The sequence below is a fragment of the Dama dama genome, chromosome 25 (assembly GCF_033118175.1).
Source record: "Dama dama isolate Ldn47 chromosome 25, ASM3311817v1, whole genome shotgun sequence".
In the NCBI taxonomy this organism is placed as follows: Eukaryota; Metazoa; Chordata; class Mammalia; order Artiodactyla; family Cervidae; genus Dama; species Dama dama.
This window is the reverse complement of record NC_083705.1, coordinates 48468746-48494900: the sequence shown is the minus strand read 5'-3', so window position 1 is coordinate 48494900 and position 26155 is coordinate 48468746. Positions and strand designations below refer to the sequence as shown.

Below are 26155 nucleotides of genomic sequence, written 5' to 3'. Positions count from 1 at the left end.
ATTTTAACTGTACATCCTAGTAAAGTATTGCAAAGAAATCTGGGGCTGAATTAAACAATTTGTAGTAATACCGACATTATTATTATTTTAAAACTAAATACATGTAGTAACTAATCCAATAAAAATAATATTTTGGGGAACCAAGAATTTAAATTAAGAGAAAAAAGATACAGGTATAAAATTCAATAAGTGAAATAAAAATCCATGTTAAGTTTGAATCAAAAACTATGTGAACTGATTCTTCCCTCCCCCCAAATGCTAGTTCTATCCCCTAAAGAAAATATATTCTATGTCTGTGTACTGAAAAGTCCTAGAGGCAAAGACATCCCAATAATACTGAGGACACCTAGTACCCAGACTGTGGTTCATTACCCACTTAAAAAAAGTGAAGATTGATCTCAAGTCTGAAACAGGGTATGTATTTGGAAGATGAGTCTCAAGCATTTTGATGTTGACCAGAACACAAGAAGTTATCAAAGGTTAATAAGTGATATCAAAAGAACACTGCAGCCAAAGGAAATGAATTCCTGTTAGCCAAAGGTGGGACAACTTTAAACATAAACATAAAACTAACATAAAAAAAGAGTAATTTACGCAGTTCAATTCAGTTGCTCAGTCGTCTCCAACTCTTTGCAACCCCATGGACTGCAGCACGCCAGGCCTCCCTGTCCATCACCAACTCCGGGAGTTTACTCAAACTCACGTCCACTGAGTCAGTGATGCCATCCAGCCATCTCATCCTCTGTCTGCCCCTTCTCCTCCTGCCTTCACTCTTTCCCGGCATCAGGGTCTTTTCCCATGAGTCAGTTCTTCGCATCAGGTAGCCAAAGCATTGGACTTTCAGCTTCAACATCAGTCCTTCTAATGAATATTCAGGACCAATTTATACAAGTGACTGGGATTTCCTTATCAGTCCAATGGCTAGAACTCCACACTCCCAACGCAGGGGTCGAGATTTGACCCCTGGTCAGGGAACTACATCCCACATGACTCAACCAAAAGCTTGCAGACTAAAAGATCCCTGTGCCGCAGCTAACAGATTCAGTGCAGAGAACAAATTTCTAAATGCTCCCTTTAAAAAAAATACAAGTGACTGAAACACAATGAATACATTAAAAAAAAAAAAAAACCTACACATCACAGTTTAAAAAAACAAAGCCCACACCTCACACAAAGTCACTAAAATACTAACTCCTTATTCTAAAACTTAGCACTTTATTAAAAGAGAAAATTTAGTCAGCCCTCTGTGCCCAAGGATCCAACACACCACAGATAGAAAATAAAGCAAAACTTGAATTTGACCCTATTTACACTGTCTTTACAACTATTTATATAGCATTTACATTACACCAAGTATTATAAGTAACAAAGATGACTCAGATGATACAGGAGGATGTGTGTAGGTTATATGCAAAAACTATAGCATTTTAAGTAAGGGACTAGACCATCCGGGGATTTTGGTAACCCCTGCAATGTAGGGTCCTAGAACCAATGCCCCTTGGACACTGAGAGACTACTGTATTTATCCTGGCATTAAAAAAAAGAAAAAAACTATGTATTTACTTATTATTTTGGGCTGTGCTGGGTCTTCGCTGCTGTGCACAGCCTTTTTCTAGTTGGGGCGAATGGGGCTACTCTTCGCTGTAATGCACCGGGTTTTCCCTGTGGTGGATTTTCTTTTGTGGGGCACAGGCTCTGAGGCGCAGAGGCTTGGTTGCCCTGTGCATGAGGGATCTTCCCAGAGTCCCAGTCCAGAAACTGAACCTGTGTCCTCTACATAGGCCAGCAGATTCTTAACTACTGGACCACCAGGGAAGTCCCTATCCTGCCTTTTAAGTGCATAAAATAAAATGCATAGGATTACAAAGGAGATAAAATTCAAAGTGTTAAAAATAAACAAATCTGTGCTAATATATTGATGCTGGGAGGGATTGGGGGCAGGAGGAGAAAGGGACGACAGAGGATGAAATGGCTGGATGGCATCACCGACTCGATGGGCATGAGTTTAAGTGAACTCCGGGAGTTGGTGATGGACAGGGAGGCCTGGCGCGCTGCGATTCAGGGGTCACAAAGAGTCGGACATGACTGAGCGACTGAACTGAAATGATGTGCTTCTTTATTAGTACACCAAACAACAAACCCTAGTGGCAAGTGTAATTTCAACAAAGTGATGAGCAGACAATAATGTAATGTGTCTAAATAAAAGTAATAAGATATGAAAGTATCTCTGGTTTCTACTAATGACAAACTCACAGATATCACTAGTACTACTTCAGCTTGCCTAATGTTTATAACTGTAGTAGATAAGTTTCATTTAAAGGTCATTAAAAATAAATTACTTTTCCCACCCAAGCATTTTACCCTGAATTCTACCACTACCTCCAGGCTAAAGACCAATCTATTCCCTAGGAATGGGGATACCAGTCTCAACCCAAGAACCACTCTGTTAGAACCCAATCCACGAACTACCCTGGTGGTCCAGTGGCTAAGACTCTGTGTTCCTAATGCAGGGGACCTGAGTTCAATCCCTGGTCAGGGAACTAGATCCCACATGCCACAGCTAAAGATCCCATGTGCCACGATTAAGACCCGGTGCAGCCAAATAAATAAATAAATATTAAAAAAAAAAAAAAAGAACCCAATCCAAGTAATGAATTCAATCTATGTATGACTCATCTTCCGTTCTGTGCAGACCCCAATTCTGAGCCTTCCTCCCTTCTTCACATCAGTCCACTCCATTCTCACGCTCATCTCTAGCAACTCCAACAGTCATTTACTGGGCACTATTCTGTACCAAGTACTGTTCTCTGTATCATACCACTTCAAACACACTCCTGATAATTTCTAAGCTGATAGTTACACTTGCAACTATTTTCCTTCCATTGCATTCACCTACCAAAACTCCAATGGACTGATCCAACTGTCCACTTTCTTTTTCTGTGCCTGTGTTTCTGAACTGCAAGAAAGAAATCTTGCCATATCGATTTAAATTAAACCCATCCTGGAGAATCCTTCTACGTTTCCCTGGTCACAGCTCTTACACAGAGCAGCTGCTTCAAAACCACATTCCCCTCAAATTTCAAAGTGTGAAAGAATGAAGTGGCTCAGTCGTCTCCGACTCTTTGCAACCCCATGGACTATAGCCTGCCAGGCTCCTCCATCCATGGGATTTTCCAGACAAGAGCACTGGAGTGGGTTGCCATTTCCCTCAAATCTCAACCCAGCTCATTTTCAGCAGTTAACACCACAGGAAGTAAATACCATCAGACAGGCACAACCTCAACTTCCAGGAATGAACCGTATCAACGAACTCAACTTCATAGCCCACACTCCTCCTTTTTTCTGGTTATGACAGGAAAACTGCCTAAGGCTAACCCTGCTACCCATTCTCTCCCACCTCAAGAAGTATATTTGCTCACAACTCCTGCCCTCCTAAAACAGCTTCAAACTCTCCCTTATGTGGCAGCACCCTCCTAAGTGCATTCAAACTCCCTCAAGTTTGTCCATCAAGAGAAAGAGACAGTCAAGCACCAAAATGGCCCTATCTTCTTCCCATTCACCCCAAACTCCTTGATAGTGGAAAGAAAGAAAAAAAAAAAAAATTCCCTACCACTTTCCAACCCATGTAATGGGACACAGTTCTCTTGAATAACAGCCCACAAAAGCTAATGTTGCTGACATTCCCTCCTCCTCCCGATTTCCACTCTCCCGTTTTCCTCCACAGCTCCTGTTTAGGCTTTCAAAGGTTACTCTTCTACCTATTTCTCAAGTGTACTGTCTTGGTAAGTGGACTTTTCACATCTGACTTACACACTCTTGAGACATCTCAACCATTCTTGCTTGCTTGAAAAAATTTTCAAACAGCATTACATGAAGGCAAAGTCCCTATCTCTTCCCTTCCCTCCATCACCCACACCCTCACGGGGAACTTCTACTAACATTTGGAACATATCCTCCCCAAATCCTTTATTCTTCCAATGTGCAGACAGTTGTAGTTTAAAACTGGGCTAAGCATTTGAAATGTGCCATGCTGCTGCTATTTAGTCCCTCAGTCGTGTCCAACTCTGTGACCCCAGAGACTGTAGCCCGCCAGGCTCCTCTGTCCATGGGATTCTCCAGGCAAGAATACTGGAGTGGGCTGCCATTTCCTACTTCAGGGGATCTTCTCTACCCAGGGCTCAAATCCAGGTCTCCTGCATTGCATAAAGATTCTTTACAGTCTGAGCCTTCAGGGAAGCCCAATGTGCACCATGTCTAGTCCTTACAAGACCAAATTATGTAGGATTTATTCTTCCATTTTCATAAGACAATGAAACTGAGGCTCAAGAGAATTAAGGAACCTGCCAGTTAATGAGTGGCAAAGTTGGAACTGAAACTGTTCTAGCTCCATCATTCTGTCTTGTCTTCCAAGTTCTGTCTAATGTGTGATCTACAAGTGCTTCCTTTCAGCTTCCATGAAAATGGAGATGTTGAAGTACTCACTTTTCTTTCCGTGCGTGCCATCATTTATTTCACTTCACAGAGCACAAAGTGTAAGCAGAAACTGACTTTCTCTCAAGAAAATGAATTTTTTAAAGGATTTCTGGGAAAAATGCATGTACTTTTGACTAGCAAAGGTATTTTTCTTTTTTGGCCATGCCATGCAGCTTGTGAAATTTTAGTTCTCTGACAAGACTAAACCTGGGCCCTCAGCCGTGAGAGAGCGGACTGCTAACCACTGGACTGCCAGGGAATTCCCTAGCAAAGTTTTTAAAAGTGTATTTAAAAACAGTATCTTATTAATAAGATTTAACCATAATTCCATAGTCTTTCCTAGGAAGCATGAAGGTTTTGGATAGTAAACAGTTTTGCAAAGCTGTTTTCATATATGTAAATTATCACTGTCTTACAATAACTGAATAAAGCATTATTTTACAATGGAAAAATCTGAAGTTTAGGTAAATTAAGAAGTATAATCTGGTTATCAGCAGTTAAACCTCAAGCTACAGTGCTCTGGCTAGATACTGTTCTTTGACCACCATGTTACATTGTCAGTATTTTAAGTTGAGGACATTTTGGAAAGCATACAGAATAATAAAAGCATTTAAGTTTTCTATCAAATCACCATAAAACTACTTATTAGATGTTGGCCTCTGCACGATTCTATTTTTTTAAAATAAGAAAAATATAATTTAATTAAAGAAACACCTATTGAGTACCAAGACCTTGCTAAGCAGAGGTTATAGAGATGACCAAGATATTTACAAGGCACAAAATGAAAAAAAAAAAAAACACCATAATTCAGTGTGATAAATATTGTAATACTGATATGAATAAAATGAAAGCCTAACTCTCACGTGACCGTATTTGGAAACAAAGCCTCTGGGAGATAATTAGGTTGAGAAGAGGTCATGGGGGTGGAGCCCCATGATGAGATTAGTGCTTTTAGGAGAAGACAGTATAGGGATTTTGCTGTCTGTCTTGACACACAGCAAGAGGAACCTCACCAGAAGCCAATCATGCAAGCATCCAACCTTCAGGATGGTAAGAAAAGGAATTTTTATTGTTTAAACCAATTCTGTTGGTATTTTTTTATGGCAGCCCCAGCAGACTATCACACATGCATATATACCTACAGCATTCTAGACACTGTGCTAGGTGTACACAATGACAGGGAAAAGGGATAAGCGCAACGTATGGTGCCCTGGAGATTAGGTAAAGAGCTTTGGCTGGGCATCAACAGATGGGTAAGAAATGGCTGCCAGGTAAAGAAAAGGAGGAGATCCTATACAGAAGAATCTGCTACAAACACGAAGGCCTAAAAAAGTAATAATGTGATTTCCAGGCTACTAGAGAGAAAAATAATTAAAGGATGAAGGTCCACAGCACGACCATATTTATAATACACCCCTATTAAATATGGTACATCGAATAATATATTCTGTCATGCAGTCACAGCAAATAATAGAGCATCTTATTTCTCATTGGAAAAATCCTTATTTACTAACATGGGAAGGTGGTCACCGTGCATTATTAAGAAAACAGGGTTAAAAAAGAGAAAGAAAAGGGGTTACAAACCAGTACTGGAAGGAGTTTTTTTTTTTTTAAGTTTTAAATAAACATAGGCAAACTCATTGAAAATAGGACTGGAAAAATAATCTAACACCAAAATATTACTCCCAACTTCCGTTACTTGCCTCTGTGCAATCCTTTCTCCACAAAGAACTTTTTTTTTATTGATAATATAAAGAGTGGGTATGAAAGTATTAGTTGCTCAGTCATCTCTGACTCTTTGTGACCCCATGGACTGTAGCCTGCCAGGCTCCTCTGTCCATGCGATTTCCCAGGCAAGAATACTGGAGTGGGTTGCCATTTCCTTCCCCAGGGAATCTTCCCGAACCCAGGGATCAAACCTGAGTCCCCCACATTGCAGGCAGACTCTTTACTGTCTGAACCACCAGGGAAGCCCCAAAAGTTCTGTGTCTGTCCTTTCCCCACACAGAATTTTTTTTATTGATAACACAAATAGTGGGTATACCACTCCCCAATACCTTCAGTGGCTTCCCAACTGCACACAGTTTAATACACAAAGTCCTTAACCTGATTTGTAAGGCCTCTATGTTGCAGCACTCTATCATCATCTCAGGTCTTTCTCCCCATCACTCCATTCCTGCCTTCAACCACCTTTCAGTTCCTCAAACCAAACGAAGCTCTTTAATACCTCACGACCTTGAAACATACTAGTCTGTCTTCACTGGATTTGGCAGCTATTCATTCTTTGAGTCTCACGTCATGTCCTTAGAAAGTTCTTCCCTATGCTCTCCCCTCAACATCCATTCCCATACAGCATCCTCTGAGTTTCTTCCACAGTAACTATCACAGTGTTTAATTTACACACATATATTTACACACATATGTATATACCTACCTATATATGTATCTATCTGCCTTAGTACAATACCTTCTGTATAGCAGACATTCCACAAATGTTTGTTGAAGGAATAAAAGTTGAATTATGGATTTTATTTTTCTCTTTTGTAATCTAGATTTTCTTAATCTTTTTCAAAAATGAGCACAGACTTGTAAAAGAAAGTAATTAACAGTATACTACCTGTTGGTTCTTTAAACTCAAACCAATCATCTTTTCTCTAAGCTTTAATGGTGATTAAATCCAAATAATTCTTCCTTAATAATTATCTTTCTGATCTGTCTCATTCCCTCTTCATCCAAGACCCAGGCAACAAATTTCACAAATTCTAGTAACTTCAAGCCTATTACAAATCTTCCTGCCTCCAACTTTTCCATCTACCAATTCTTTCTTCACTTAAATGTCTTTCTAAAAATCTAGTTTACATCATTACTGCTATCTTTACAAGCAACAACTCTCTCCACTATCATCTCCACTATCAGTTTAAAGGCTTAAAGGTACTGAGTTTTCTCATTTTCCCTATTCCACACATAATATCCCTCATATCTTATTTTTTTTATTATTAAACAACTCAGATGTTCTTCTTCAGCTGTGTAAAATAACATTTCTAGAAGGATAACTTTCCCATTTATTTATTTAAATTTATTTATCTTAATTGGGGGCTAATTACTTTGTAATATTGTAGTGGTTTTTGCCATACATTGACATGAATAAGCCATGGGTGTACATGTGTTCCCCATCCAGAATCCCCCTCCCACCTCCCCCCCCATCCCATCCCTCAGGGTCATCCCAGTGCACCAGCCCTAGGCACCCTGTCTCATGCATCAAACCTGGACTAGCGATCTATTTCACATATGGTAATATACATGTTTCAATTCTATTCTCTCAAATCATCCCACCCTCACCTTCTCCCACAGAGTCCAAAAGTCTGTTCTTTACATTTGTGTCTCTTTTGCTGTCTCGCATATAAGGTTATCGTTACCATCTTTCTAAATTCCATATATGTGCGTTAATATGCCGTATTGGTGCTTTTCTTTCTGACTTACTTCACTCTGTATAATAGGCTCCAGTTTCATCCACCTCATTAGAACTGATTCAAATGCATTCTTTTTAATAGCTGAGAAATATCCTATTTATTTACTTTCACATATATATCCCGTCATAACATTCTGTCTAGAATGCTAGTTTCCTATGAAGTTACATGCCACATCTCATTTAAAATTCTGCTCAAAACTTATCTTCCTAAAGTGCTCCCTTCCATCTCCAACACTCCTCTTTGGTGACACACCCAATTCAGGTCTTCTTCACTTGCCCCAGTCCCGACAACACTGCGCACTGCTTCCCATTCCACCAGTGATAACAGAGCTACTTTCCCTTTCCTCATTAAATCGAGACAAGAGCCCAACATGAGGAACTCCTCTCTTCAAAAGAATGCCCCTTTCTTACCAGCCATTAAGATGACTTTTAAAGAAACCATCGTAAGAGGAATAGACAAAGGCTGCCACTGTTCCACAGAGGAGGCAAAGGCATCCTCCAAAATGTGAGTGAAGCAATCTGGAGGTAAGAGAAAAGCCACTCCCCCACCAAACAGTTAAAGAAACTATATTAAAAAACACAAATCTTGTGACAGACTAAAGCGGTGGGATGGGGTAGAAGGTAGAACTTGCAGCACACCAGGCTTCCCTGTCCTTCACTATCTCCTGGAGCTTGCTCAAACTCATGACCATTGAGTCAATGATGCCATCCAACCATCTGATCCTGTCACCCCCTTCCCCTTCCAGGCTCAATCTTTCCCAGCATCAGGGTCTTCTCCAAAGAGTCAGCTCATGTGTATACCTATGGCTGATTCATGCTGATGTATGACAGAAACCAACACAGTATTGTAAAGCAATTATCCTCCAATGAAAAATAAATTTAAAAATAAAACCAAACCACCAATCCTAGGCCTCCAATACCAATTCTACTGAAGGCAGAGTTTCTAATAACAAAGTTTATAATCAGAAACCACCCACAAAGGCATGGGTAAAGTAACTATGACAAAGCTTGAGATGCCAGTCTGTGGTTGTTACTAGAGGACACGGATGGATGCAGGAAAAAGAAACAAGACTTAAAAGAGCAAGAGCCCCAAAGAAGCAGAGGGCATGCAGGAGTGAGAGGAGGAATCAGCCACTTTACTTGTCATTAGAGTCATATTATCATTTTGGAGGTTTGGAGGCTTCTAATGCCTCTGAAGAGTCAGCCATTTCTTATGAGAATTAAGAAAGACTCTGGATTCGACCTGAAAGTAAGAAATGGTACGTCAGGTGTCCACATTTTCCAGCACAGCATGCCAGCGATTATCAAAAAATAAACCAGACTGTAGGCTCAGGACAAACACATAGATAAGCAAGCACAATAAGTAACTGCACTTGAAGGAAAGGCTCACTTAAGCCCAGCAAAGCACAAAAAGGTTAAGAAATAATAAAAACAGTATAAGTATTAAATACTTGTCAGGATCACTATAAATCTTAATTCACTTCTCAAGGCTAGGCAATTACCCATTTGCATTTGTTCAACACCTTGCAGTTTTCAAAAGCACTTGCACATATGCCAATTCACTGGAGCCCTACAATTCAGAAGTTATGGGACAGCCCACAAAAGCAGGCTCACTGTGCTCAGGGGGTAAAACTGAGGTCTAAGAATCCAAAGCATTTATCTTAACCCTTTTAACGAATCAACAGCAGGGCCAGAAGTCAAGAAATATGGCAATCTTCTGATTCCTGATCCAAGGAATCCACTATTACACTTAAAACGTATTTCCATTTAAGTCAATAACATTTTATTGGAACCACTTGCAAATCTGTCTTCTATATAGACTGGATGCTCCTTGAGGTTAAGAGGATTTTCCCCGGAACTTCACCACCAGCAAAGACACTGGCACACAGATGTTCAATAGCTGGACTGAACTAAATCTGTTTCCATTATAACAGTGTACAGACAAAAAAATTAAATGAGCAGCTCAATTCAGTGACTGAACTGAAATTTAAGCTAAATTCTTAAAATGCTATTTCTGAGCTTATTTTGTTAACATGGTATAAAACTGTTTAACAGTTGCATGTAAGAAACTGGAACTAGAAAATGAAACCAGAGTAAAAATAACCATTGGGGATGGGGTGGGGAGGGAGGCGGGAGGGTGGATCAGGATGGGGAACACATGTAAATCCATGGCTGATTCATGTCAATGTATGGCAAAAACCACTACAATACTGTAAAGTAATTAGCCTCCAACTAATAAAAATAAATGGAAAATAATAATAATAATAACCATTGGCAATTTAAATGCACTCCTTTAATTCCATTTTCTCCAAAGGGCAGAGGGTTGAGAGTGGGGAACAAAGACTTTACCTACAAATTATCAACCAACAAGGATAATTTTGTCTTAAAATTTAACTTATGGCTCCCTACAGTTCAATATACTAAAATTATTCCTCCTACTACCAAACTACTAGTCAAATTCTATTACAATAAAAATTCATATCAGAGAAAAAGATCTAAACCTCAGCTAAGCACAAACTCAGTATTTTCAATATTAATTTATTTCAGTATTTCTCAACTTCTTTTTCCCATTTCTTCTCCCTAAAGGAGCTTTCTCAAAGAGTTTTTTCTCTAACCACATCCTCTCCCATAAAATTTGGTAAGATGGTACACTGTATGTACTCAATCACTCAGTAGAGTCCAACTTTTTCAGGCCCCATAGACTGTAGACAGGCTGCTCTGTCCATGGAATTTTCCAGGCAAGATTACTAGAGTAGGTTGCCATTTCCTTCTCCAGGGATCAAATCCACATCTCTTTAGTCTCCTGCACTGGCAAGCGGATTCTTTACCACTAGCACCACCTGATCTGTTTATATACTGTATGTATATCTACGCTTTATACATTAAAGGAGTAAGAATTTTTCATCACCATCCCCAGAACCAATTTTCTCTCCCTTAGGGATGACATGACCCTCAATGAAAATACATGCTTTACTAAGTATAGTAAATATTTATTGTGTGGAAGCTATATGCCAGGCTGAGATATTCACCATGGAAAAATTTAATGACAGCAACACAATTTAGTTTTTTAGTTTACTGTTAAGAGTTTTGACCCAGAGAACTGAAATGAAAAGGGCTTGAAGACAGAGACGTTCTTCCTAATATTTGCACCTCATCAAAGGCTTAGCTCAATAAACATATGATGAACACACGAAGTTATTAGAACTCTGTATGTGGTAGTTACACAATTTGCAAATGTCATCTAGCAAGATAACCAAGGTACAGAAATGCTGGCTTCCTATTTCAAACTTAAAATCCAACTCACCACAACCCTGAAACCTGAAACCTTCTGTAGTCAATTTTCAAGAGGAAAAAAAGACAAAACACAGCCAAAACAATAAACTAAAACAAAGAAACAGTTTCTCTACTAGATCATTTTTAAGCTTCCGGTTCACTAAATGCTTTGAGTACCTCACAAAAGCTATGTTCCCTTTCTCTAGAAAAATATACACATACAATACATACAACTAACTACAGAATGTTCACAGAATTTCTAAATTCCATCCTTTGACTCCAATTTAAGAATTTCTCTATTAAAAAATTATGTAAATCATATACAATTTATTGTTTAAAAATAAAGGTGTTTTTTTTTTTCCATTTAAAATTTAACTTTTTCAGCTTAAGAATATATTTACCAGAAGCATTCTTTCTGGCAATAATGTACTTTAATATTAATTGTATTCTTGCAGATCACAGATTTACCAAACAACTAGTAAGACAATATGAATAAAATAACACCCTCCTACATATATATATCTCTTTAATACCTAATTTAAAACCTCAAGATTCACTAGATTATAATACTGTACAATACTATTCAAACAGGTTGCAGTCTTTCAAGCTTTGATCAGAGAAACCTAAAGCCACTGGCATCAATTTCAAAATGAAGTCGGGTTCTCTCCTTTGTTACTTGTCACTCTTAAATGGAAGAAACAAGGGGAAGACAAGCCATCTCTTTGAGCGGCTTCAAAAGGACACTCCCATGAAAATAAAATCCCCTCAACAAAGATTACAGCAACTCTGAGTGACACAATTTACTCTGATTAATAGAAAAATTATGCGGATACAAAGCTGAAAGTTTGCTTGGACATAAAGCAGTGTTGGGTCAAGTTTAACACAACATAACTGGACAAGCATAATGCATTTTTGGAATTGTAAATCTTTTGTATTTGTAAATCTTTCGAGATTTACATAAGAGCAGACAATGACTGCAATAGGTTATCTCTTTAAATGTCAAAAAGTATGCCTAAATATTTGATCAAAATAACTTCAAAGTGTAATTCTAAAAGATATTCACAAATGATCCATACAGGAATGCTCAGATGGTTTAAAATGAATAAATATCAAATGTCAGTATGACATATAAAATGAATCAGTGAATATTTTGGCCAAACTGTGAGAACCCTGAAGAAAAGTAACTTCACTAATATAAAATCTTATGTAAAAGATACAATCAAGTGATTCAATGAACTCCAAAAACTAATTTTATAACTAATATTTCATACGTGTGTACTCTTAAATGCAACTGAAAAAATAAATGATCACTCAAATCATTCAAAAATATGAACAGCACATTATTTTTATTCAAGGAATAACAAAATTCTACAACCTAGAAGTGTTTATTATGCTTTAAATTACTAAAATCTTAACACATCTTTAAATACTGAGTATTGAATGAATTTCTCACTAACAGATTTGATATGCAGATATGTGTATTACTGCATGTACCAGAAGGAGAATTATTTTTAAAAAGTTATCCATCTTAATAAGTACTGTACTTCAAGGTAGAAACCTTGGGAAACTACAAAAATGGAACACTTTTGGATCACTCTTTAGAGCTAATTTAAAAGTCACACAAAAGTCAGTTCTATCATTTCAGTTAAACTTAACTATTTTATCCTAAGTGTGTATTATCCAGCTCAAGCATCTCCTTATTTTTCAAGATATAGCGTTAAATTAGCACATTAAGGTTCTTACCTGCAAGCATTCAAAACATCAAAAACTGACTCTGGCAATCTCTAAAAAGGGACTTAAAAAGGTTCTTAAAGCTTACAAAATTGAAAGATGCCTGGGAAATCAGGATGGAAAAGACAAGCACCACAGGGCTAGGGAGAAGGAATCTGAAACAACCAAGTCAGAGAACAATCTTACCCACACACTGACGCTCCACTGACAGGTCCCCCCAAACCCCCACAGCCTCTTGTTCTGCTCTCAAGAGCCAAAGTCCAAGGAGAAAACATCTGGTTGGACAAGTCTAGGTCTGACTACACTACAAAAGGGAAGGGGTGAATGCTTCAATAGGGCATCCCAGGGATGTATACAATGGGGAACACCCTACAGGCAAAATAAAACCTTAAGAGACAAAGTGAAGGGTAAAACAAGAAATGTCCACAACAGTCATCAAAATTACAGGAGAAGTCTATGCCTCCATTTTAGAGAGCTCTGAGGCTCAGCGCATTTGAATAACATGGAAAGCAAAGGATATACCTCAGACCAAGACTACACGACAAAAAAAAAAAAAAAAGACTACACCACATCCTTCCACTCTGCTATTCCACATTCCACTCTAAATTATACCTGGTCATTTAATATAAACAAATCCAACTTTAAAGCACTAAGATGTTCCATGAATGAAGATATTTAAAAGTATACGACACCAGTTATTTCACTTAATTCTCAAAGAGGCATTCAGAAAACAGTGACTATAGGAGGCCTCTATGGAAAATTCAAATAGTTGGGAGGGGGGACACACCTAGCTTGTTTGCTGTCTCTTCCTCTTAAACACAGGAGAGATTGCAGAAATCTTTGCTAATTATTTGGAAGTTGAATTCAAGTTTAAACCTATCTGCCAAAAAAAAAATAAAAAATAAACCTATCTGCCATCTTGTTGTGGGCTTCTCTTTATTTACTTCAATACCTATGTCCTCTGCCTATATTGAGCATCAAACCCCTGGAGGGGCCAAGGCATCTGTGTTTTAATAAGACAGAAAGGAAAATCATTGGTAAAAGAAATGTGAGATGAAATTCACGATAACTTTATAGTTATCCCTAATAGGTAATCTGAAGCCAGACCATCTGCTCACTGGCAGGCAAGCTGAGCCTTCTGTTCAGTAAACAGGCGAGGAGGAGAATACTAGATTCAGGATATGAGTTAAACAATTTTTAAAAATATTGTACATGTAAATGTGCTAAAAGTTAAGCTGATAATAAAATGAGAATGAACAAATGACAACCTCCAAGAAGCAAGTCACAAACTTGCTTTACAAAAGATATAAATGAAAGTACAAAAAAGGGGGAAACTCTATGTGGAATTCTCAAGTCAAACAAGTGGTGGCTCTTGAGGACCAGGCAGTGACTGGAAAGGAAATCAAGTGGGGCTTCCGGAGAGCTGCTCAGGTTCTGTTTCTTGATGTAGGTGTTGGTTCAACAGGTGTGTTCAGTTTGCGAAAATTCTTCACATTCACGTGCACTTTTCTGTAGGTTTATTATTCAACAAAAAGTATTTTTCACAAGCCGTTAGTCTCAGCATTATTAAAAAAAAATTAAAATCGAACTAATTTCACCTCTCACAATTTATTTAAAATTTTCCTTGTTTTGATTTCAAGTAAGGTTAGCTCTAGGGCTTTCCTGGTACCTCAGATGGTAAAGAATCTGCCTGCAATGCGGAAGACCCAGGTTTGATTACTGGGTTGGGAAGATCCCCTGGAGAAGAGAATGGCTACTCACTCCAGTATTTTTGCCAGGAGAATCCCTGGACAGAGGTTACAGTCCATGGGGTCACAAAGAGTCAGAAAGGACTGAGCAACTATTATCTATCTAAGGTTAGCTCACAAATATATAAAGTGTATCCATTATTAATGACAAACATAACCTCTGAATTTAGCTTTTGAGTATCTTAAAAGTACCCAGCTATGACAAAGATGGATATTAAGTTAAAATAATAAAAAGTTAAAAAAATAATAATAAAAAGTTAAAGAAGTGAGCTCTATATTACAGCTAAAATTTAGAATTTGCTATTATTAAATTTAATAAGTTAAAACCTAGTATTAATAAGCATAAATGCCTAGAACCTACATGAGAGTAATTACTGTCCCCTAAAAAAAATGATACAAGTAGAAGACAGGAGGGGGAGGAAGGGGGGAGTGGGAGAGAGGGTGGGATCTCCTAAGGACAAAGATACAAATGCATGAGTTGCCAGGGCTAGTTATATGTAAAGATGTGAAGACCAGGGGAAACACAGATTAATCCCTAAAACCTAACTCTTTATAAAGCAATGCAAAGTCCCAACCCCACCCACCACCACAATTCCATGAACTTGCCTGCTAAAGGGAAAAAAGTTTCCTTCCCTCTGTGGTTGCTGAAATGATCAGAATTAGTGTCTGGACCTTGGCCATGACATGGCAGAGTATAGTGACTCCTGACACAGACACAACAGATGGCCTCAATTACCTGCCACCAAAGAACTTCAAATTTTCTAGATTTTGTAGCACTATTAAGTTGCAACAAATAAATTCTTTAGATTACCTTCATGAAAACCAATCAAGGGAAAAGAGCATGTTAATATGCTTCAGCTTAAACATCGCTCAGTAGTTTCGGACTCCTAGGACCTCATGGACTGTAACCCGCCAGGCTTCTCTATCCATGGAATTCCCCAGGCAAGAATACTGGAGTGGGCTGCCACATTCAGAGTAACAATTTAAAAAAACAAAAAGGTACTTTCTCACTCTTAATTTCTCATTTACAGTGACTCAGAAGTCCAAAAGCTAGTTTTGGTTTAGCTTTTAAGTTTTAGTTTTACACAAAGAATATATCCACATAGAAAAGTCTCAAAACTTATAAACCAGATATTCATTGAGGAATACCGATGAGACTTGTTTTCTTCATTTCGCTTTTTTTTTATTTTTTACAATGTTACTTTTGTCCCAGAGGAAAAAGATAAAAACGTTTATTACCAAGATTCTAAACTTTGAAGCTGAAAGAATCTTTTATAAGAATACTTTCCAAAATCACATGTCTAGGACATTATACCTCTAGTTTGTTTTTCCAAAGAGAAAAAAGAAATTTCATATACAGCCTGGTTGCATAACTCAGGAACTAAGAGAGAGATTGGGTCCCTTTAGTGGCCAAAGGAACATCAAGTGATCATCAGAAAGACCTGAGCAAAAAAAAAAAAAAAGACAGACCTGAGCAAACTGGAAACCTAGATAACACAAATACTCCAGACATTTCCATCAAGGTAAACTTTAACTCATTAGATTACTAATTATCGGGAGTCCACAAACAATCCATACAAAACTCACCTATATCTGATAACTTTTGGAGAAAGATGACGAAGTTGTCTTAACATGGAGTTTTTTTGCCCATCTCTGTGAATTGGGAAAACTATTGAAAAACAAAAAAACTTAGATATTTTTGTATCTGACTCTCAAAATGTGCTGTCTGTAGTTTCCACAGAGAGATATAACAAGCTTCTGGGACCCCTCACCATACATGATTTATACAATATCCATTCATCTGTCTCACCCTCCGCAGGTCTCTAAAAATAATCAACTTTGCAGATAGACACATGATAAAGCAAATACAGCAAAATGTTAATTATAGAACCTAGGTGAGTATACAGGTGTCCACCGTAGCATTTTTCCCAACTCCTCTATGTGTGAATATTTTCACAAGGTATAAGCGTGAAAATAATTGTTTCAAAGTGAGAACACACGTATCTATCGAAACGCTGAGGCCTTTCATCAAGTCACAAACCTACCATTTCAAGCACCCCCAAGAAAAAGTCCCTCCCTTCATTGAGACTGCAAGACTTAATTTTTGAGAACAGTAAAACTGAAAAAATGATAAAATTATAAAAATAATCTCTCACCCAAAGCATGTTTACTTAGAAAGTCAATTTGCAGATTTCATTAGAATTTTGTTGGACTTTAACAGGAAAAATAGAACTTTTGCTTCCATTACCATTTCACGGAAATTTTTCAAAATTTCCAAACAATACACCTTAAGTTGTTCTTTTTTGTTAGCCCCCAGACAGCAGATCAGTGGACCCCTCCTAGGTCCTAAAACCTGCAGAACCTATGGGTTCAGGGCGCTGGTGGTTCCAGGTGTTTCACGCTAACCTGCACTCCATGGGAATTGTACCCTGAGGTTTACCCGGGTTAAACACGCGGAAAAAAAAAAGTGAGGACGCAACAGACCGCCGCGGAGTCAAAATGAAAGGAGTGATTGAGAAACCAGAAAGGGAAATCCAAGCACTCAGTGCGGGAGGGTGAGCTGGGCGCTCCCGCGCGCGGAGCTCGGGAGCTCGGAGAGCAGACGCGCGGAGCCAGCAGCCGGGCTCCCGCTTGGCGCCCGGGCCCTGCACCGGCCGCCCCCGCCCTGCCCGCCGCGCCCGCACCTCGCGGTCCTTGAGGCCCAGCAGGAGCACTTCCTCCATCAGGGTCAGCCGCGTTTCCTTGGAGTCGCCCTTGTCGTCGTCGTCCTGCTCGTCGCGACGGCTCTGCGCGTCGTCCTCATCGTTGCCGCCGCCGCCGCCCGCCGCCCGCTCCTTGTCTGCGGCGTTGCGGGAGGCCTCGGTACGCCGCTGCACCAGCCCGGAGCTGCGCTGGGTCAGCGAGGTCATGGCTCCGCCGCGCCGGGCCGAGAGGGACGCAGGACCTGCCGGGTCTCCCTCTTCCTCCCTCCGCGGCCCCCGACCCGCGCTTCCGTGTTAAGACCGGGCACTGGGGAGAGGTCCGTCGGCAGCAGGGCCGGGTGCAGTCATGAGGAGACGGGCCGAGGGGGAGCGGGTGGACCCGGCGTCGGTGGGGCGGACGAGGGGCTCTATCTTTTTTGTGGCCGCGGACGTGAGGCAGCAGGAGCTAGACGGGGGCGGTAGAGGAGGAAGCGGCTGAGGAAGAAGCGGCGGCGGCGGCGGCGGCGGCGCCTTTCCAATATGGCGGCGCCGGCTGACGTCACTGGAGGATGTGGCACGGACTGCGCGGGGCGGGCCCGGAGGGCGCCGGAAGCGGCGGGCAGGGACCCGGGGGCCGAGGAGTCGGCGGGGGCCAGGGCCTGCGGTCAAGGACCCCTGCTCCCGGGCCCCTGGGACTCCCCCGGCCCTTGCCGTTTCCTTGGAGTCCCTTCATCGCCCGCGCCCGCCTCCCGTGACGTGTCCTTCCTCCACCCGCCTTCCCCTGTGTCCCCTAAGGAGCCAGGGCTGAAAGTAGACATTGGAAAGGCCTCAACGAATCGGGGCAGCCTAGGCCTCGCGAAGGCGAACCCTGATCCGTCTGGAGCTGCGCCCACAGCACCCCCGACACCACCCTCCTCGGAGTAGGCCTCGGCCCGGGCTGCGGGGGCCGGGCTTGGAGTCCGGTGTCCCGGTGAGACACTGGAAGGACTTTGCTCACCGCCGATGGGGCGTGGAGAGAACGCCCTCTCTGCCCACACTCCCAGACCCTTCAGAAGGAGCAACTGCGTTTAAATATCCTGAAAGCGGACTTTTAGTTTTTCCAGGTGTATTACGGTATAAAGAGAGAGGATAGAACAAATTGAATAGTTTGGTTTCTAAAACTTTGTCCCTCCTGCCAACCCGGGCGCAGTGAGTACAGTTAGCACTGCACAGGTCAGTACAGTCGACCTTAACGAGCTTTTTATAGAGACAATAAACCTGTTGGGTTTCACGCCACGTCTTTGTACACATTAAATTTTTCAATTTAATTACTAGGTTAAATCCTCTTGGCGTGCTTGACTGTGCACGTTCTGTTAAAGCATAGATGTCAAATCTGAGGGGAGGACGTTGGAAGGCCAGAAGAGTGGAACTTAACACATAAAACATTATCCAGAAATGGCATTGTATGCCATCCGATATTATTTAAAGTCAGGAGTGACCACAGACTGTGGCTTCAGAATGATTTAGGTAGGAGGAATGTAACTGGACTGAAACTGTAATAAGAGATATACGCCCACGGTAAAACCATAGCATGGAACATTTTGGCTACAGAGTTCTTTTCCTTCCACAAACCCATTATCCAGAACTCATGCTGGCCTTCACCACCACCACCACCACCCCCTGCCGCGAAAAGTGGGAAGCTAAATCTAGGGTGGGGAGAAGAGGGCAGGATGAGCACAATGTTCCCTTCCTATTTCCTATCTTTTTGGGCAAAGGTCGATTTCACTTCAACTAATTTCTTTCACTGGCATCCTGTTCAACTCTTTTTTTCCCCCTCTTTTTCTCCCCCTCCCAGTTCTTTCGCAAATAGTTTAAAATGTTGCTTTTAAAAGAAATATAGTCAAATACACAGTTTAAAGAGTATAAAGATAGATACAGTGAAAATCGTCCTTCTAGCCCTGACCCTGTTCACCCAGTTGTTCCTCTCTTCCCTTAGTGACTTTCAAATACCTTAGCAGATTAGGGGAAACCTAATTCCCCTCCCCTTGAGTGTGGGCCAGACTTAGTGACCCTCTTCAAAGGAATTAAATGTGGCAGGCAGGACCATGCATGACTTCTTAGATTAGGACAATAGTGTTTGCAGCTTCTCCCTTGTTCTCCTTTCTTCTCTCTGAGATGTGAGGGAGGCCAGCCGCCTGTCATGAAGACATGCAAGCAGCCTTACGAAGAGGCCTAGTTGGGAAGGAACAGCCGTGTGAGTGAGTCATCTTGGAAGTGAATCCCCTGAATGTGTGCTAAATCCCTTCAGTAGTGTCTGACTCTTTGTGACACTATGGACTATAGCCCGCCAGGCTCCTCTGTCCATGGGATTCTCCAGACAAGAATACTGGAGTGGGTTGCCATTCCCTTCTCCAGGGTATCTTTCTTACCCAAGTCTCCTGTAGCTCCTGCATTACAGGCAGATTCTTCACCGCTGAGCCATCTGGGAAGACCAATGTGTTAACTACAACCTCATTAATGATTCTGAACCTCTACCACCAGGCTAAGCCATTCCTGAATGGCTTCAAAAACAGTGAAATAATAAATATTTGTTGTTTTCAGCTACTAAGTTTGGAATCATTTGTTATGCAGTATAGGTACTAAGAGCTTCCCTGGTGGCTCAGATGGTAAAGAATCTGCCTGCAGCGCAGGAGATCCAGGTTTGATTCCTTGTTCGGGAAGATCCCCTGGAGAAGGGAATGGCAGCCCACTCCAGTATTCTTACTGGAGAATTCCATGGACAGAGGAGCCTGGTGAACTACAGACTATGGGATCTCAAAGAGTCGGAAACAACTGAGCAACTTACACACACACAGGTACTAAAATTCTTGGGCATATACACACAAATATATCAGTACTTAAGAGCTTGTTTGTGATTTCTTTCAGTTGCTTCATATTCTATTGTATAAACATACCATAAGTTTTTTTGTCACACCCCTATTGATGGACATTTAGGTTGTTTCCAGTCCTTTGTTATTGCAAACAATACTATAATAGATACAGTGGATAGCTACATGTATTTTGTCCACAAAAATATATGCTCATTGTCTATTCATGCAACAGTATCATACTTTTGAAATTACTCAGACTTTACATAACTTCATTGCTCTTTTTTTTTTAAGTTTTCCTAGCATTTTTTTCCTTATTTTCTACAAAGTAGACTTCAAAATCACCTTGTCTCTATACAATGAAAAAGGGAGGAAAGGAAGGAAAGAAAAAACAAAGGAAGGAAGGAAGGAAGGAAGAGAGGAATAAATTCTATTTGGGGACCAAAATATATATTCCTAATAACCAGGACCATTTATTTATTGACTGCTGGAAATGTGCCAGGCATGCTTTCCCGAAACCCCACAGCAGAATGGTGAAGATTAGGTCCTGCTGCTGTTAGGCATGGACTTTAACTGCTTCCTGCAGGGCAGCTTGTCGGTACCATACCTCATGTCCACGTGGGTCACCTCCAAATGCTCAGGAGTTAGCAGTTCAAGCTGGTGGATAAATGTTCTTTCTCTTCCCTAATGGATTGTTTTTAGATCGTTTGTACAACTTCTCAGTGATACTAAGCTACAGCAAGCTCAACAACACATTCTAAATATGGCTATCCCACTTTAAGCCTCAATCCCTCTGTCCTGTGCTCCCCATTCCTGGGAGACGGACTCCGTAACAAAATAGTAGCACAGAAGCCTTTGTCTTGGGTCCTGCCTTCTGGGAATCCCAGAGTGACACACCTATCTTTTTTGCAAAGAAACTCAAGCTGGGGGAAGTTAAGTAATCAGCCCAAGCAGGCACATCTGGCAAATTGCAAGCCTGATGCTTGGAGAAATAAATGCTTGTTATTGTGACTAAGATTTTGTGTTATCAAGCAGCAGTATCTGAGTGATACTAGCATGTTAACCCAGTTCTCACAACATCCTATGTGCTATAATTAGCCTTATGTTACAGGAAAGGCACAAAGAGATAAAGTATCTTACCCAAAATCCACAGCCTGCCTCCAAAGTCCATGTTCTTAACCAAAACCTCAGAATGATGTAATGATTTTACAGTAAGAACAGTTACACGAAGTGGTCTTTTCATAAGAGACAATCAGGTCCAAAGACACATATGCAAAGATACAAAAATTTTTTTAAATATTTACTTATTTACATGGGATCTTCGTTGTGTCACACAAAATGCTTTGTTGTGGCACATGGACTCTCTAGTTGAGGCAGGTGGGCTCAGTAATTCAGGTGCTTGGGTTTAGTTGCTCCTTGGCATGTGGGATCTTAGTTCCCCAACAAGGGATTGAACCTGCATCCCCTTCATTGCAAAGCAGATCCTTAACCACTGGACGACCAGAGAAGTCTCCTAAAATTTTATTTTTGAGTAAGTGATAATAAATTCACATACTCAAAAATCAAAATGGATAAAAGGAACCTACATAGAGAATTTGTGCTCCTTCCCATGTTCCCATCTATCAAAGGCATAATTGTAATATGGCCCTTATAATTCTTGCAGCCCTACTATCTACATGTGTGTGTGATTCCCCTCTCCTTCAGTGGGAGCAGATTTTGTAAATTACTTCTAACCACTGTGTGCGTGTGTGTGAAAGTCACTCCGTTGTGTCTGACTCTTTGCAACCCTATATAGACTGTAGCCCACCAGGCTCCTCTGTCCATGGGATTCTCCGGACAAGAATACTAGAGTGGGTAGCCTTTCCCTCCTCCAGGGGATTTTCCCAACCCAGGGATCAAACCCAGGTCTCCTGCATTGCAGGTGAATTCTTTACCATCTCAGGGAAGTCCCATTCTAACCACTAGAATATGGCAAAAGGGAGGGGATGTTGCAGGTGTAATTAAGGTCCTTAATAAATTCACACTGAGTTAATCAAAAGTGATTATCCTGGGTGGGTCTGCATAATCAGGTGACATCATCACTTCCTCTTGAAAATGAAGCCATCTCTTCTCTAATCAGAGAGACCTGAGTCAGCTGAGACACTCTCTTGAGGAAACAGCTGTGTTGTGAACTGCCTATGGAGAGAGGTAATCTCTAAGAGCTGATGGTCTCAATCTTAGAACTAAAGCAACCAAATTATACCAACAATATGAATGAGCTTGGAAGAGGACTTCAAGTTCCAGGTGAGAATATAGCCCAGCCAACACACAACCTTGTGAGACTCTGAGCAAAGAATCGATTTAAGCTATGCCAAATTCCTGACCGATAGAAACTCTGAAATAATAAATGTGTGTTGTTTTAAGACGCTGAACTTGTACTTTTGTTATGCCACAGATACAGGTAGGTTGGGAAAAATAGAGTGGTAAACTATGTATCATGCAAACAGCAACCATCAGACAAAATAGACTTTAAGACCACACACACACACACAACATTGTAAATCAACTGTACTTCAATAAAAAATTAAATATAAAACCACACATATTAAAAAAAAATTAAAAAAAAAAAAACACACATACACTAGAAATACACTCTCACAAAAGTTAATAGAAATACACTCTCACATTTGTGGTCAGTCGATTTTTAATAAGGCTGCCAAGGCAATTCCATGGGAAAGAACAGTCTTTTCAAAACAAATGGTACAGAAATAACCAATAAATAAATACCAATAAATAAAGTGGAAACCCTACCTTACACCATATACAAAAATTAACTTAAAATGGATCAAAGACCTAAATGTATAGCTAAAAATATAAAATGTTTAGATGAAAAACGGCATAAATCTTCATGCTATTGTATTAGGCAATGGTTTCTTCAGTTCAGTTCAGTTCAGTCGCTCAGTCGTGTCTGACTCTTTGCGACCCCATGAATCGCAGCACACCAGGCCTCCCTGTCCATCACAAACTCCCAGAGTTTACTCAAACTCATGTCCATCGAGTCAGTGATGACATCCAGCCATCTCATCCTCTGTTGTCCCCTTCTCCTCTTGCCCCCAACCCCTCCCAGCATCAGGGTCTTTTCCAATGAGTCAACTCTTTGCATCAGGTGGGCAAAGTATTGGAGTTTCAGCTTCAGCATCAGTCCTTCCAATGAACACCCAGGACTGATCTCCTTTACGATGGACTGGTTGGATCTCCTTGCAGTCCAAGGGACTCTCAAGAGTCTTCTCCAACACCACAGTTCAAAAGCATCAGTTCTTTGGTGCTCAGCCTTCTTCACAGTCCAACTCTCACATCCATGCATGACCAATGGAAAAACCATAGCCTTGACCAGATGGACCTTTGTTGGCAAAGTAATGTCTCTGCTTTTTAATATGCTATCTAGGTTGGTCATAACTTTCCTTCTAAGGAATAAGCGTCTTTTAATTTCCTGGCTGCAATCACCATCTGCAGTGATTTTGGAGCCCAAAAAAATAAAGTCTGACACTGTTTCCCCATCTATTTCCCATGAAGAGATGGGACCAGATGCCATGATCTTAGTTTTCTGAATGTTGAGCTTTAATGGTTTCTTAGATATGACCAAAAACCCAAATTAGAAAACAAAAAAAGAGATAAATTGAACATTATTAAAAGAATACCATTAAGAAAATGTGCTTCAAAAAAAAAGAAAGAAAGAAAATGTGCTTCAAAGGACACCATCCAAAAAAAAATCAAAAGTCAACTGGTGTAATGGGAAAAAAAAAATTATAAATCATATACCTGATAAAGAACTTATAGCTAGAATGTATAAAGAACTCTTACAACTCAATAATAAAAACACAAATAATCCAATTTAAAATAGGCAGAGAAAAAAAAATTTTTTTAATAAATAAAAAAATAGGCAGAGTAGACAGTCGCCCTCCTGCCTCCTCCACCTGAGAGTTAGAGGCAGAGTCCCGGAAGCCAGTCCAGAGCCAGAACAAGGGCAGCCACTGGATGGAGCACCTGCAGGCCCACAGCGTACCCCAGGATTAGTCAGAGGCCCTGACGGAGGCCTGGCTTCCCAGGTGCCTCGAGTGGTAAAGAGCCCACCTGCCAATGCAAGAGATTTAAGAAACGTGGGTTTTATCGCTAGTTCGGGAAGATCCCGTGGAGGAGGGCACAACAACCCACTCCAGTATTCTTGCCTGGAGAATCTCATGAGCAGAGGAGTTGCAGGCAACAATTCACAGGGTGGCAGAGTCGGACACGACTGAAGAGACTTGGCACGCACACCCATGAAGGAAGCCACCACGGAGGTGCACACCCAGGAGAAGAATGCAGGGCTCCCGCAGAGCTGTCAGAAGGGCGAGGGTGACCCCAGACGGCTGTAAACTGGTGATGGCGTCTCGGTACCACGTCTCTTTGGCCCTGGAGGAGCAGATAGAACACAACCAGGAGAACCCTGTCTACGCCCCGCCTCAGCTCCCCGAAAAGCTGCACCGCAGGGCCGCCCTGGAACAGAACGCGGCCTTCCGGTACGGGCCCGCGGGCAGGAGGGCTTCCCGTATGCGCAGGCCACCTAGCACTCGGTGCGGAGACCCCAAGAGCTCGAGCTGCTGGTGGCCCACGCCTACACCCGCTACCTGGGCGACCCGTCCGGGGTGCCATGTCCTCAGAAAGATCGCTCAGAAGGCCCTGGGCCTGTCCAGCTCCGGAGGGCCTGGCCTTCTTCACTTTCCCCAACATGACCGGTGCCACCGAGTTCAAGCAGCTAGTTGTACGGCTCCCGCATGAACACTCTCGAGAGGATCCCCAAGGTGGGGCAGAGGATCCTGCACGAGGCCAAGACCGCCTTCCTAGGCAACATGCAGCTGTTTAAGGAGTTGCAGGGGCTGCTGACCCCACAATGCCAAGGACTAGGACCCCACAATGCTTGCGGACACCAGACCTCCGCAGGCGAGCTGTCAGCAAGGCGCAAGACTCCACTCCCACCAAGGCGTCCAGGAGGAAGCCCCAGCCCAGCATCATCTCCAAGGCGCCGCTTGTGCGATGGGTCCTCGCGCTCAGCTTTCTGATAACCACGGTCAACTTGGGGCTTTATGCCATGTGAATGCAAGCATGCTGGCTCCTGGGGGCCATGAACTCTCTCTAGGAAGGGACTCCGCTAACTTTTCCCACCTTGGGCATGGGGCGGGGGAGGGGCAGCTGCTGGGGCCCCTGCTGTCTCCCTGCGTCTCTCTCTCTGGAAGGAGCCTGCGACATCTCCCCCAACCAATAACACTCCAGTCAGTGACCTGAACTTTAAAGTGGGAGAAGGGGTCCTGCCCAGCCCCTCAGCAACCTGCCGTCCTGTCCTGTTCCTGCAGCAGAGCCCAGAAGATGTAGCCAGAAGGGACAGCTGTCCCGAACCTCTGAGTGCCCTAGATCTGAGGTCTCCTTTTGACCCCTCGCCCTGTGGGCCATGGCAGTTTTTGTATAACTGTTCAAAGATGTTGTGTCTTGTGTTTCGGTCTTGTTTTTGTTGGAGCCACTTTATCTTCCCATCTCAGACTGAACTGTGGTATTTTGTTGTGCTCTATTATGTTTTTATAGCAGGGTTGGGATGGGATGTGAGGGCTGGGGAGGGAGATGTTTAACAGGACCATGGCCTTGGTTGCTAACATTTATGCCAAATAATAAACTACATGACCTGACTGAAAAAAAATAGGCAAAGTATAGGTATATACTTTCCAAAGAAGATAAAAGAGTCGCCAATAAGCAAATGAAAAGATGCTCAATATCATCAGGAAAGAGCAAATCAAAATCGTAATGAGATACTACTTCACACCCCTGGAATGGCTATAATAAAAAAAAAATCTATATTAACAAGTATTATAATATGGAAAAACTGGAACCCGAGTAGAACTTGTTGTAAGATAAAACCATTTGGCAAAG

The 26155-nt window shown here is 41.5% G+C and overlaps 1 protein-coding gene and 1 pseudogene across 1 annotated transcript in view; one reads left to right on the top strand and one right to left on the bottom strand.

Moving 5' to 3' along the window:
* The window catches only part of GOLPH3 (golgi phosphoprotein 3), a 47428-nt gene extending 29545 nt beyond the window's left edge, over positions 1-17883 (bottom strand). The window contains exon 1 of the mRNA XM_061129282.1: positions 17379-17883. Coding sequence (XP_060985265.1) covers positions 17379-17603 — 225 coding nt within the window. The 5' untranslated portion in view covers positions 17604-17883. The remainder of the gene's footprint in view (positions 1-17378) is intronic.
* Positions 17884-24235: 6352 nt separating this feature from the next.
* LOC133046802 (heme oxygenase 1-like) lies at positions 24236-25331 on the top strand (annotated as a pseudogene).
* The last annotated feature ends 824 nt before the right edge of the window (positions 25332-26155 follow it).